Source organism: Scardinius erythrophthalmus (assembly GCF_964197995.2).
Source record: "Scardinius erythrophthalmus genome assembly, chromosome: 21".
Lineage (NCBI taxonomy): Eukaryota > Metazoa > Chordata > Actinopteri > Cypriniformes > Leuciscidae > Scardinius > Scardinius erythrophthalmus.
In genome coordinates, this window is record NC_138241.1 from 3,847,544 (window position 1) to 3,861,337 (window position 13,794).

The window sequence follows — 13,794 nt, forward strand, 5'->3', positions numbered from 1 at the left end:
TATTGTCGATCATTTCCAAATGGGGGGGAGTTGCGTTACGTTACGTTAGGCAAGTGCTCGGCTGCTTGGCGCGTTGATCGAGCGTGAAGCGGTCTAAACCCTCTGGTGCACAGGGACAAAAACAGAGAAAAGAGGAAGATAAAAATAAAGCCCAGTATAGAGGTAAGTCTTCTCATCTCAGCCATTAAGGTGTCAATCGAAATTTAAATTTACTTGGTATTGTGCATCACCTAATATTGGACGTTTCATTGCTGTCACTAAGCTATCACTAGCTAGCTAGTTACTTTGCTAGCTTGCTACGTATTACTGTTCATCTTATTATTTGAGATAGGGATAGAACTACAAGAACTTCAATCTTTTAATTTTGCAGTGGTACGTACAGTATCCATAATAGCACTTTTGTTTGTAGAGGGTATAGTTAATCCAGTTTATGGGTCATAATTTGCTTAAGTGTCCTTACAGGTGCTTAAGAGTGTTTTTGCACAGTTTATGGAGTTCAATTTGGTAAATATCCTTGAACACTCTTTGTAGCATTTGTGTATGAACAATTTATTACAGTTGATCTTTCAAGTCATAATTTGCTTGTTGAAGTGTTGGAGTGACTATAAAAGCATTTTTGTTTGTTCATCCATTGTTTGAGTCATAATTTGGTAAATATCCTTGAACATTCTTTGTAGCATTTTTGTATGTGCAAGTTATTAGAGTGTATCATTTTAGTCATAATTTGCTTGTTGAAGTGTTGGAGTGACTATAAGACAATTTTTGTTTGTATACTTATCAATTAAAAAACTCAATCTCGCCTAGGGCAACCAAAGGGCTAGAGCCGGCCCTGATTGTAAGTCTATTCACTCAAAACTCTGACGCTGCAAAACTCGTTTAATTCAAGTCTTCTGAAGAGACACGGTCACTTTATACGAAGAGCAGATTTTATTAAGGCTTTTATTCATATATAAACTATGATCAGCAAACGTACATAGAGCACATCAAATATGGCAAATGGAAGCTCATGCATGCTTTTCGCGAATGAATAGACTTTCATTGGAGGGACAGAAATCTCTCAGATTTCATTAAAAATATCTTCATTTGTGTTCTCAGAGATTAATGAAAGTCTTATTGATTTGTACCGATATGAGGGTGAGTAAATGATGACAGAATTTCAGTTTTGGATGAACTAACCCTTTACTAGCAGCAGTCGGCTGCATAAACTGCTCAGTTCAGTCTTACAAGTTTACCAGTAAAGTCTTTTTAAGACTAGTCATACATTGTAAGTCTAAAAACATAGATTGAATCTGAAGCTGCTTGGCTAGACTAGTTCAGGTGGAAATGGTTATGCGTCTAGACTGACCACTTGTGTTTGTCTGACTGAAAACACTAGGAGTAAACACTGGGTAATGGACTGGTGCCAGTCACCTTGTGCTGGGTTAACTGTGTCTTGATCCTGTCTGGATCATTAGCGATCTCCAACTCAGAGTCCAGCGATCTCTCGGACTCTTCCAGCCACTCCATCAGTTTGTTCCAGGTCTCATGGAACTGCAAAGACAAGAGCACGATAGTCCATGTGTGTAGTTAGCAGTATATCTTAGCATTTTCTTTTCCCAGCCTAATGGCATACAGTTGCTTTACACCACTGAACCACAGAGGATTTCATTTAGCTTTTTTCATACTGTACAAAAAAAAAAAATAATATTTCGTGCCAAACAAGTTTGCTCAGAATCAATTACAGTTGTTTGCATTATATTCACCCCCTCGCCCCAGGTCATTTTTTTTTTTTTTTTTTTTTATGTGCCTTTGGCAGTAATTCCAGAAGTGTCTGTGTTGATACTGTAGGATCACATCTGGCCACTGCAATGTTCCTCGTTCTTATTTGCGAGAGTGATCCAGCTCAGTCGGGCTGCATGGAGTTTGTGAGTGAACAGCCTTTTTCAAGTCCCCTCATAAATTCTCAATTGGACTGAGATCTGGACTTTGACTTGGCTACTCCAGGACATCAACAGTATTTTTTTAAGCCATTCCTGTAAAGCTCTGGCTTTATTGTTGCATATGTCTTGCATGGAGAATGCAGGGATTTCCCTGTATTTCCCTACATTTATTTTATCCTGTATCCTCACAAACCTTTTCACAGTCTGCTGCAGAGAAGAATCCCATAGCATGAGGGGATCACTGCAATTATCTGCACCGGTGACGATTTAGGAGTGTTATATTAAAGTGTATAAATGTGAATATTTTCTCCAAAATGGTTTTAAGTCAGTTATTCATATCTTTTGCTGTAGTGTGTCAGTAGGAAATATCAGTTCACATTTCCAAACATTCTTTTTGCCATTAATTGTAATAATTAATGGCAAAAAGATTTGTGTATGCACAAGGAGTCTGACAACAGCCAGGATGATCTGATCTCACCATCATCGAGTCCGTCTGTGATTACATGAAGAAACTGAGACAGACTAAATCCAGAAGAACTGCGGGAACGTCTCCAAGATGCTCGAAGAAACCTTCCTGCAAAGCTACCTGAAAAACTATGCGCAAGTGTACCTGGACAAAAGCTGTTTTAAACGCAAAGGGTCGTTACACCATATATTGATTTGAATTAGTTAATAGAAGTTAAATCATAAATAAATTCAATTTGTGATTTTATTTTTGAAAGCATTCTCACTTTACAGCATTTTAACACAAGTGCCAGTGCTTTTCACAGTACTGTAGCTTTGCAGGAAGGTTTCTTCAAGCGTCTCGGAGACGTTCCCGCAGTTCTTCTGGATTTAGTCTGTCTTAGTTTCTTCATGTAATCACAGACGGACTCGATGATGGTGAGGTCAGATCATACCAGCTGTTGTCAGACTCCTTGTGCATACACAAATCTCACTGGATTATTACAATTAATGGCAAAAAGAATGTTTGGAAATGTAAACTGATATTTCTTACTGACACACTACAGCAAAAGATATGAATAACTGACTAAAAAACATTTTTTTTTGGGGGGGGGGTATTAACATGCCTAAGACTTTTGCACAGTACTGTATATAATAATATGTGTAATATTGTAAAATAGTATTAAAAAAGATAAGAAAATGTAAAAAAAAAAAAAAAAATTAAAAATCACTTTGTAGAGATCTAAACTTTGACATTAAAGAGTCTCGCTTTGTTGATCAGTGAAAAAAAAAGAGTCCCATTAAGTCCACTGTGATTCACCCTTTACTACAGTGACTGCATGCTCTTTAAATGAGCGCTAGCACACGGGAGCATTCTTGCACCTGTTTGGCACGTTTCCTGGCGTCGTCCAGCTGGCGTCCTCTCTCCACCGAGCGCTGAACCACCTTCTCCCAGCGGCCCTGAACGCTCAGCAGGAGGTTCTTGATCAACACCAAATCTTGTTTCTGACTGAAGTACTTCAGGTGTGTTCCTGTCTTATCCAGCTCGATGATTTGATCCCGATGAGAGTTCACCTCAATCACAAACACCTGCAGAAATCCAGCAGATCCATTTTAGGAAGCATAATTATGGACATATTTGTTTCAACTGCAATAACATGGCTCATAAGTCACAATGAAACAGAAGTGACAGATCTTTTCTATATTATGACGTACATCTGTTTCACGGATTATCCAAAAAGAAAAAAATGTAAGGCGGGGACTGGGTTCTGTGCACCGGTTGTTGATTGGATGTTGAGATGTGGGTGTGGCACTCAACAGTGTATGCAAATGAGCGTGAGTCTGCATGGGCGGAGTTAAAGCACACTAAGGGTACGTTTAAATGACAATGATGTACTCCTTCATGTTTTCTGCCTATAGATGGAGATTCACACGGATCAGCGAAAATGAGTAAAATCGCTGTATTCTGCTGTCAAGCCAGTAGTTGGCGATGATGTCACTTTGTAAAGAAACACTACGTGCTTACAGACTAAACACATAAAACACATTACGTCACTGTTTCCACAAATTCACATTGCACTTTGAAACCTGTTTTCAAAAGATTTTGTTTTAAGGCCCCCAAAATACAGTTGTCGTGTAAATAAACGGCCAAAATGCATAAAAATTACATGTTTAGTTGAGAATGGTTTTGTGTAAACGGGCCCTAAATCATTATAGAGTCCTGCATTCGTCATCAAAAAGTAAGTCTGTCATTTCACTAGAAGATCCAGTTACAAAAATTCTATTTCAAATCACAAGGTCAAAAAATGTTTTAAGGGTGCAGTCTGTAAGAATGACAACTAGTGGTTGAAATAGGTACTGCAGTCCAATTCAAAATATCGGAGATCGCCGTTTCTCCCGCCTCCTCAGACTCAACGCTCACACGGGTTGCCAGTTTGAGCACACACAATAGGAACGAGCGCAATGGACAATGAAAATTGGAAACGTGCAGTATCACAGACCAATACAATAGCAAACATTTCAGCCTGGAAACGCACAATTCATAGTAAAATAACTGGCTGTAGAAGTGTTTTTCAGAAACGAGTATGTGAACTTAGCATGTTTCCTCAATATAACATATTGCAAACTGCAAACATTATGGTATTTTTATGCTTTAGTAGAGTGAAAAAGTTACATACAGCACCTTTAAATGACACGTATGCATGATCGATAACATGCATTTAGAACATCGATTGACATCAAGTGTTATATCATGTTAGAGAGCACTGACCTTATGCTCGTCTATCTGGAACATGATGGTCTCGAGGATGAGAGAGGCAGGAGATATCATGGTGAGCGTCTGTTCGGCCTGGGTCAGCCAGTTGATGAAATCCTGCAGTGAGTTATGGAAGTCTGTGGCCATCGCCAGAGCTTCCTCCAGTTTCACCTATGGGCAATCAAACACACACACACACATTAAAGAGGAACTATTGTGTTTTTTACATGTCTTTAGTGTGTAGTGTTGCTGTTAGATCATGAAAAGCTCCAGTTCTTCTCTATATCAGTGTCAGTGTTTCTGAACTCCTGAAACGCCTCCATTGTAGTCTTGAGTTTCCTCCGGGAACAAACAGGTCACAATATTCCTCATTATAATAATTCATGCGCACAATAAAGGGGCGGGGCCTGGTTGAGTTAGTTAGTAGTGTATTAAACTGGCGGTTATGGTAAGGAGCGGGACATTTCCCAAACACACTCAAAGCACTCGACCAATCACAACACACTGCTCCAGCCGACCAATCAGAGCACAGTGTGCTTTTCAGAAGGAGGGGCTTCATAGAGACAGGAAGTAAACAGAGCGTTACTGACAGACTGGGAAGAGAGGAGCCGCAACAATGGAGAATATGAGGAGAATGATCAACATTCAAGCAGGAAAACCTGTTCTAGTAGAGCCTGAAAACAACATTATACAAAGCCTTTTATCTCAGTTTAATGTACAGGGAGAACTATAAGTCATTCGTAGGTTGACCTCCTTGAGCACTTTCACAGCATTAGTGTTTGTTTAAGCGGCCTGACAATAACCCTTGTTAGGCTTATTGCAGAGAATAGACCGGTTTGACAATAGAGGATGAGGGCGGAGGACTGTGGGAAATGTGTTTGAAAAACAACCCTTAGCAATGCTTACGAAGGCAAGTTAGCAACAAGATATGGCAAGACACCTCTTGAAATTTTGTGAAATATGATGTTAACTATTGGAGCATTTCCCTCCATTATCCTCGTGTCACTGATAGGCAGAGGAGGATATGAGACAGGAACTGCAATGATCTCATCAACACCAACAGCATGTGACTCACTGTGTGTAATGTGATGTCTGGTTAACATCACATGTCAGGAGGTATTTTTGTGAAAGCTGCAAACTTTAAAGGATGACTTCACTAAGTTACAGATGACAAGAACTTGTGTGGTCAAATTCCTGTTGTAAACAGACGTCTTTGCCAATCCCCAGATTCAACACAGAAAAAAGACCCAAATCAAATTTACATTAATCAGTCCGTGAACAGCCAGATCTGATTCGGTTATTTTAGAAGCCTTTTGTTTTCCATTGAATATATGCTAATTTTGAACTTTGAGAAATAGTACACCCGAAACTGAACATGTGCTCATCACTTACTCACCCATGCTTTATTATTTAGCATTTACTCACCTATAGGTTATAATATGACACAAGTCTTATTTTAAAGACTTTTAAAGCTGTGTTAATGGTGTTTTTATAACATATGCCTTTATTGTATGGACAAGAGTGAATATCCTTTAATACTTTTGTGTAGGAAAAAAAAAACAAATCATACAGGTTTGGAACGACGACAAGGGTGAGCAAATGATGACAGGATTTTAGTTTTTGGCTCCACTATTCGCTTATTCCACCTCTGCACCTTTTTTTTTTAGACCACAGACAACTCGACTTTGTTCTGTACTGATTTATAACTCACTTTGGGCGTGCGCTCAAGTGAAAACACATCAAAGCACTGATCTGATCTCACAGCTATACTTTAAACCAACAGCCCACTAATGATGATGAAGATGAAGATGAGTCAAGCTGACAGGAAGAACACAGAGTACAGTGAGTACATCAGACTGTTCTCACCTTCCTCTCCGTCACTTTGGCCTGAACACATTCCCACTTGTCCTGCAGGTTGCGTAGGTCCAGTTCAGTGGTGCTGTCTTGACCCTCAGGGGTCAAGGCCAGAATCTGCTGCCCTCGCTGAAGAAGTTGCTTGTATATTTCCTCCTTAACTTCCAAAGTACTGCAGAGCTCCTACAAACACACAGAGACATCGTGTTCACAGACAACTTGACATAAGATTACTATTCAAAGAAATATTCTTTATATATCAGCAGAAATAAGAGTGTGAAAAAAATCTATACATCCCCTTAAAAATATTCCATAAAAAAAAGCACTTTCATACAGTTAAATAAAGCCAAAGAAAATCTGAAAGTTGTTGTGTTTTTCATCCCCATGTTAGATAATGGGCCCTATCTTACACCCGGTGCAATGCAGCGCCAAGCGCGGCACAAGTGTGTTTTGCTAGTTTCAGCCCGACGCAGTTATCATTTTTGTTATCAATTCACGTTGTTTAAATAGCAAATGCATTTGCGCCCATTTGTGCGCCCATGGGCGTGCTGGTCTGAAAACTTGGTGTGTTCTGACGAATTGTTGGCACGTTGCTATTTTGAGACAACTGAAATAGACTGAGCCATTGACCAACTGAACCCTGGTCTAAAGTCAATGGCGCAATATATATATTTTTTGTTATTTAAAGAGCGCGTTAGTAATGTGCCCCTATAGGCGGGTCCACAACGCGCGTACACTCTGCTTATTACACACATATGCCAAATATTCAAAATAAAAGGATTACAATGTAAAAGATTATTATTGTGTACATAAAGATATGGTGGAATCCGGCTTGTCCCGTAGATGTTCTGCTAGCGCACTTTTACCTCGCACACGAGCAGTTTGCGCTCTGGAGACGGCTTCGGTCTTTCCACTATCAAATTCCGTCATGTAAATAGCGAATCTGCCATGGCACAAGCGCAACTGGTATTTAAAGGGAATTGAAGATGAGACTCAGTTTAAAACTAGATTAAAGACGCATCTTTTCAGCCAGGCATTCATATAATATTTTTAATCTTACAGTTCAAACTACAATCCGGCCTCTAGTTCATAAACGCCAGAGGAGAACTGGCCCCCGACTGAGCCTGGGTTCTCCCAAGGTTTTTTTTTTCTTCATTAGGTCACTTGATGGAGTTTTTCGGTTCCTTGCCACTGTTGCCTTTGGCTTGCTCAGTTGGGGATATTTTGGGGATATTTAATTTTATTTTATCAATCAATAAATTTCACTAGAAACAAACCTTGTTGTATTATTTTAATTTAATACTGTGAAGCTGCTTTGAAACAATCTGTATTGTGAAAAGCGCTATACTATACAAATATACTTGACTTGACTTGACTCTGATTGGTTTAACACACGTAAATCCCAAAACACACCCATTACTCATTAAGAGAATAGGGACAACCACACCGACCATTTTACCCGTCGTTAAACTAGCAAATGTGGATTCGGACTCGCCCTAAGTGAACTTGCGCCCTGCGCTTTAGACCATGCGCTTAGACCGTTAAAATAGGGCCCTAAAACTAATTAAAACTTTTTTCTTCTATGCAACACAAAACTAGATTTTGGAGATTTTACAGAATCTCCTAGCTGCTCTTTTCCATACAAAGAAATCACAGACCAGTCCAGGTCCAAAAAGGATCATAAAAGTATTTCATAATACTTTCTATATTCATATATTGCTTTTCTTATTGTTAGAGCTCAATTCTGGTCACTATATGCCTCTATTTTGCATGGAAAATAAAGATTTGTCATGCTGTATTATGAAAAAAATCAAGTCATGTTGGTTTGTATTGTCATGAGCATGAGTAAATGATGATAAAATGTTACATTTGGGGATAATTATTCCTCTAAACAAGGCTTTTATGATAAACATTCTCTAATAGCAAACTGTTTGCAAAAACAAATGCATAAATCTATTAATTATAAAACAAACATTGAGTCCGTTATCTGTTCCGAGCTTGCCATGTGTGTGCAGATCTGCTGTGGTGTTAAACTCATACCAGATGGGTGTTGAGCTGCTCTCGGGCCGTGTCTGGTAATCCTCCCAGAGCTTTTGATGCTAACAGCTGACGCTCCGTGACTTTCAGCCACTGCTGCATGTCTTCAATCTCACCATGGAAACCTTGAGCCTAGAAAGCAGATCAGCCGGCGTCACAACAATAGAGTTCACACATTCATTACCGCGACTCAAAGAACACGGGCTTGATTAATGAGCGCAGATTATTAGCCTTGAAAACGGACAGTTTGTAGGAATTCTGAAACGAGAACAATGGTGTCTGGAGAAAAAGAGTCAACACAATAAAAAATTTTTAACAATGTTTTGGGTTGAAATCTATGGAGCAGGTGTGCAAAAAATATACATTGTAAGCAAAAAAGTTTTTTGCAATTTATTAAAACTAGGGCTGTCAAAATTAACGTGTTATGCAATGAATTTTTTCAATTTGACGTGTTAATATTTAACGCAATTAACGCAGCTTCTGTTTTTTTCCGTCATCCTTTGGCAAGCGTTACATTATACTGTATGATCACACTCTTATTCATGCAATTCACGCGTGATAAGACACAAAAGAGAACGCAGTGCGGTGTTAGCGTACACGTCTGTGAATCTCCTGTGTGTGACATACACAGCTTAAGACACACAATTGTGCCAAAATGCCTGTTTTGTCGAGAATCCTTGCACAGTTAAATAAAGATGCCATTAAACAAATATTTAAAATATAGGCTACTGTATTTATGTTGTTTCTAGATTAATTTGGAGATTAAATGTGAAATTATTACAATATAAAAACATTAAAAACTTTAATTAATTGCTATTAATCGCACCTAACATTACAGAAAAATATATATTTTTTTTAAATGTATTGATTGACAGCACTAATTAAAACAAAACAAACTTAGTTGCCATTTAGTCAGTATTAATTGCACATGTGAAGAATTCATCTGGACAACATTTAATTAAAAATTAGGGACTTTATGTTCTTTGTAATTGTTCCTAAATTTTAGTTCGTAAAGTCAAGTAATTCGCCATTCAGGCGTTCACACATTAAAGCAAACTCTCTGAGTGAGAGCATGTGGACATCAAACTCTTTACTGCTTCTCTTTCACATTCTTTAAGATTAAGAGAGGACATTTTTGGCCTCATGTTGAGAACATCATCAATCATATCTCCATTTTAGGAAGCGCTGTGCCTGTGAGATTGCAGAGGGTTTCCAGGCCTCCGTCTGGCTGGTATTCTCTCCTGAGTCTGACCTGCAGTAAAGCACTGTCCAGAAGCTGCCATCTCTGCTCAGTCTTCTCCAGGACCGTCTTCCAGCGCTGGTTAAGGTTCTCCAGCTTGATCTGAAGACCACTGGCCTCCTCTCCAGCGCTGGAGTCCACGAGCTCCCTGCCCGCCTTGTTCACAGCCTCCACCGTGGTCTTATGGGCCAGCACATCGTTCTGCAACACCTAGAGAACGCGAACACACCACCAATCGTGAGACATCTGGGCGGTTCCGACCGCATTATTCAATTCACATTTATTTGTATAGCGCTTTTCACAATACACATCATTTCAAAGCAGCTTTACAGAAAATGCACGAGTCCACATTACTATTTACAGTGATCTGAGTGATCAGAGATAAGTTATGTATTTCAGAAATGTACATATACAAAATCACAGTTAGCGAAAAAGGTATTAATTTAAACAGTGTAATAATTAAATGCAGAAACAATGAGCTCATTGAAGTAATTAATACTTGTTAGTTAACAAATGATTATGCCGTTTAGAAAAGTGTGTGGGCTTGTTTTGGCTGGGACGTACGTGGTGCTTCGCGAGCTCGATCTCGATGGCTTTGGGGTCGCCACAGGTCTTCTTCTGTTCACTGAGCAGATCTTCAGTATGAGTGAGCCAAGCCAGAAGTTCATCCAGAGCGTGCTGGAACTGACCGAGAGCCAACAGCGCTCCCTCCAGCTTGTGCTACGAGAGATCAGGACACACAACAGACATCATGAACGTGTCGTGTAGTGGAACATCACAGCATCGGCACAACCAGAGGCGTGAATCTGGGGCTGGACTGCATGTTTAATAGTCCAAATCTCATTGAAAACAGTCAACATTTGAAAATATGTAACATTACGGAAAATGTGTTTCAATGTTGCTTTGCAATGTCTTTAATATTACAAGAAAACATGCAACTAGATATTCAAAAATACTAGTTTAAGTCGACATGAACAGGCCTGCCGCCATGGATCGTGTGCTGACTGTTGTTAATTGTCATACAAAAAGATTGTGATTACTGATTCTGTTCAGTTCATGTCACTTACAGTGCAAGATTAATACTAACATTTTCAATTTCGATAAAATTATTTTTGGTTTTACTTGGAATCCTTTATAATACAATAATACAAATTATCATTCCCATATCATTCACTTCAATGCTGTACAAATTGATGTTTATATAATATAATAATATAATATAATACCATTCCTATAAAGTAAGACGTTTGACCTTGTTTACTTTATAACCGTGTTTTTTTTTACTCTTTGTTCTTTACTACTCATGCATTTGATGACTTTATCAAACGCTTAAATTTCTTTTATGTGAAAGGGAGAATGTGATTGATTTAAACTTCACAATTATTGCAGTTATCTCAAATAATTGCGATTAGATTAAAAAACCATGATCAGACGATTAATCAATAAATACAACAGGCCGATTTGCTTTCATAATTACAATCCAATCAATTCCCAACGGATAAAATCTGTTCCTTTTTTTTTATATCCTGTTGAATGCTGAGAAGCATCACATTAACAGACACAGTTGGGGTTGCGAACAGCATCCACATCGCCTGAAGTTCGGACCCTTCTCAGTGTCTGACCTGTCTGTTGATGATCTTTTTGTCCAGGTTTTCCCAGAGCATTTTCAGCTCATTCATCGGCTCCAGGATAGACGTTCGGTCGGTTTCCTCGAACACCTTCTTCAGCAGGAGCCCGGCCTGATGGTTCAGTCTCTCCATCTCGATCTGAAGCTGGTATGCGTCGCCTTTGAACTCCTTCACACACACAACACATGATGCCGTGTTTCTAATTTTTGTCCAACAATCTACAATAACACACTGCCAGGCTATAGTGAACCGTCTAGTAAATTCTTAGGAACTGCATACAAATGAAATCTTGGACTAAAAGCATGTTGGTTCACCTGTAAACCATTTAAAAAACATGAATGGTTAAACATTTTCAATTGTGCAGGCTTAAACCCACAGTAAATGAAAGTCTCTGTGTAAACACAGCTGCTGTGCGGTCTGTCAGCTCTATTATATTCATCAAACAATCAAAAATGAAAGGGACTGGAGATAAAAAGCTCTAAACTTTGATCTGGATGCACTATGACTAACATAAAGCAACGTGTCATGGGTATGAGGAAATGTCCCACACACGAACACTACATCAGTACCTTCAGCTCCTCGATCTGCTGTTTCACAGTCTCCAGGTCTGTGCCCACAGGCGACATCGAGTCCAGTTTGCTCTCCATAATATCCACAGAGTCAAACATGTTCTGCAGAGGAGGGGAAACTATTGTCACAGGCTGCACATCGAGTCGAGTTTCACTCGTAGCCCCAGTACAAATGTGGCTCAGATGACAGAGAAAATGAACAAAAGTCACACCTAAACCAATATTACCACTGGTTAATATTCACCTTGATCCCTTTATAAGAGATTAAACATCAGTTAATCAGCACTTGAACTAATCATTCGCTTAAAAGGGCTTTATGTATACAACTTTCATGTATTAATGGCTTGTATTGCCAATGTGTGAACAGCTTGTAACAGGACTTTGAAAGCCTCAAGACTGATTATTATATGAAGGACTCGGGTCGGTTTCACTGGGAAAATTCAAAGATGTTTCTTTCAATGTACTTACTATAGGGTTAGGGTAGGATTAGGATTTGGTTGAGGGTTAGTTGCAAGTAATTATGCATAATTTACTGTTAATACTATGGTACGTATATGTAACATATGTAACAAGGACAATGTAAAATAAAGTGTTACCCTTTATTTTAAGGTGACGTAGTTACATGTGGTCACTATAGTAATAACAGTTAATTATGCATAATTATAAGCAATCCACTCTAAACCAAACCCTCACGCTACAGTCAGTACATGTTAATTAAAATGACTCAGAATTTATTTATGTAATTACACTGTAATAAAGTGTGACCCATTCATGTAATATTTGATTTTCCTTTAAGAACATATTCAGCATGACAGGCGATCAGACAGTGCTGACTCAAGAAGTTTCCGACAGACGTGTGTGTGTGTGTGTGTGTGTGTGTGTGATATTAACCTGGAGACTGTCCTGGAACTGAACCGCAGCCTGCATGGCTTCCTCGAGAGTCTCGACTCGCTCCTTCCATGTCTTGTTCAGGGTTTCCCAAGCGGAGTTCACCTGTGGGCCGAACGAGATGTGGTCAGACAGTGTGACGCCAACTCTGACTCATCAGCCCTCCAGTCACACCACCGACATTCACTTCACAAATTAACCATCGTTAGTATGATCTTATCTATTCAGTGATAAACTCCATTCAAAATTCCACCAACAAAAAAGTGAAGAACATAACCCTAATTAGGGATAACCTTAAGCCTAACCCTGCTAACACAATTTAATGCTGGATAGACTTGCTGAAGTTCCTCATTTTTAAACGCATCAAAAAAGAAAAACGGTAACACTTTATAATAAGGTTCATTAGTTAACATTAGTTTATGTATTAACTAACAGGAACTAACAATGAACAATACATTTGTTACTGTATTTATTCATCTTTGTTAATGTTAGTTAATAAAAATAGAGCTGTTCATGTTAGTTCACAGTGCATTAACTAATGTTAAAAAATACAACCTTTGATTTTAATAACGTATTAGTAAATGTTGAAATTAACATTAACTAAGATTAATAAATGCTGTAGAAGTGCAGTTCATTATTAGTTCATGCTAACTAATGTAGTTAACTAATGGTAACTAATGAACCTTATTGTAAAGTGTTACCAAAACACTTTTAAAACATGCAAAAGGAATGCTTACAAATACTGTATCTACTATGGTAACCATCATTTAAAAAACCATAGTTACTACATTTTTTTACTATAATAAACACTTATTTTTAGCTAATATAAATAAAAAAAGATTATGAAAGCTTACATAAATACATTATGATTTTACAATAGTAACAATTAACTATGGTGTTTTGGCAGAAACTATGAATACTTTGGTAAAGAGGTCTGCAATCCCGCAGGGAAGACACTGAA

General features: G+C 38.5%; 1 protein-coding gene across 6 annotated transcripts in view; it reads right to left on the minus strand.

Annotated features, from left to right (window-relative positions):
- dst (dystonin) overlaps positions 1 to 13,794 on the minus strand; it is a 204,039-nt gene that overhangs the window by 21,485 nt on the left and 168,760 nt on the right. For all 6 annotated transcript variants that reach the window (XM_081350186.1, XM_081350187.1, XM_081350188.1 and 3 more), the window contains 10 exons: positions 12,837 to 12,938; positions 11,946 to 12,047; positions 11,371 to 11,544; positions 10,313 to 10,468; positions 9,761 to 9,958; positions 8,512 to 8,640; positions 6,484 to 6,654; positions 4,633 to 4,788; positions 3,246 to 3,452; positions 1,411 to 1,530 (listed from right to left, as the gene is read on the minus strand). In XM_081350186.1, the coding sequence (XP_081206312.1) occupies positions 1,411 to 1,530; positions 3,246 to 3,452; positions 4,633 to 4,788; positions 6,484 to 6,654; positions 8,512 to 8,640; positions 9,761 to 9,958; positions 10,313 to 10,468; positions 11,371 to 11,544; positions 11,946 to 12,047; positions 12,837 to 12,938 (1,515 nt within the window). The remainder of the gene's footprint in view (positions 1 to 1,410; positions 1,531 to 3,245; positions 3,453 to 4,632; positions 4,789 to 6,483; positions 6,655 to 8,511; positions 8,641 to 9,760; positions 9,959 to 10,312; positions 10,469 to 11,370; positions 11,545 to 11,945; positions 12,048 to 12,836; positions 12,939 to 13,794) is intronic.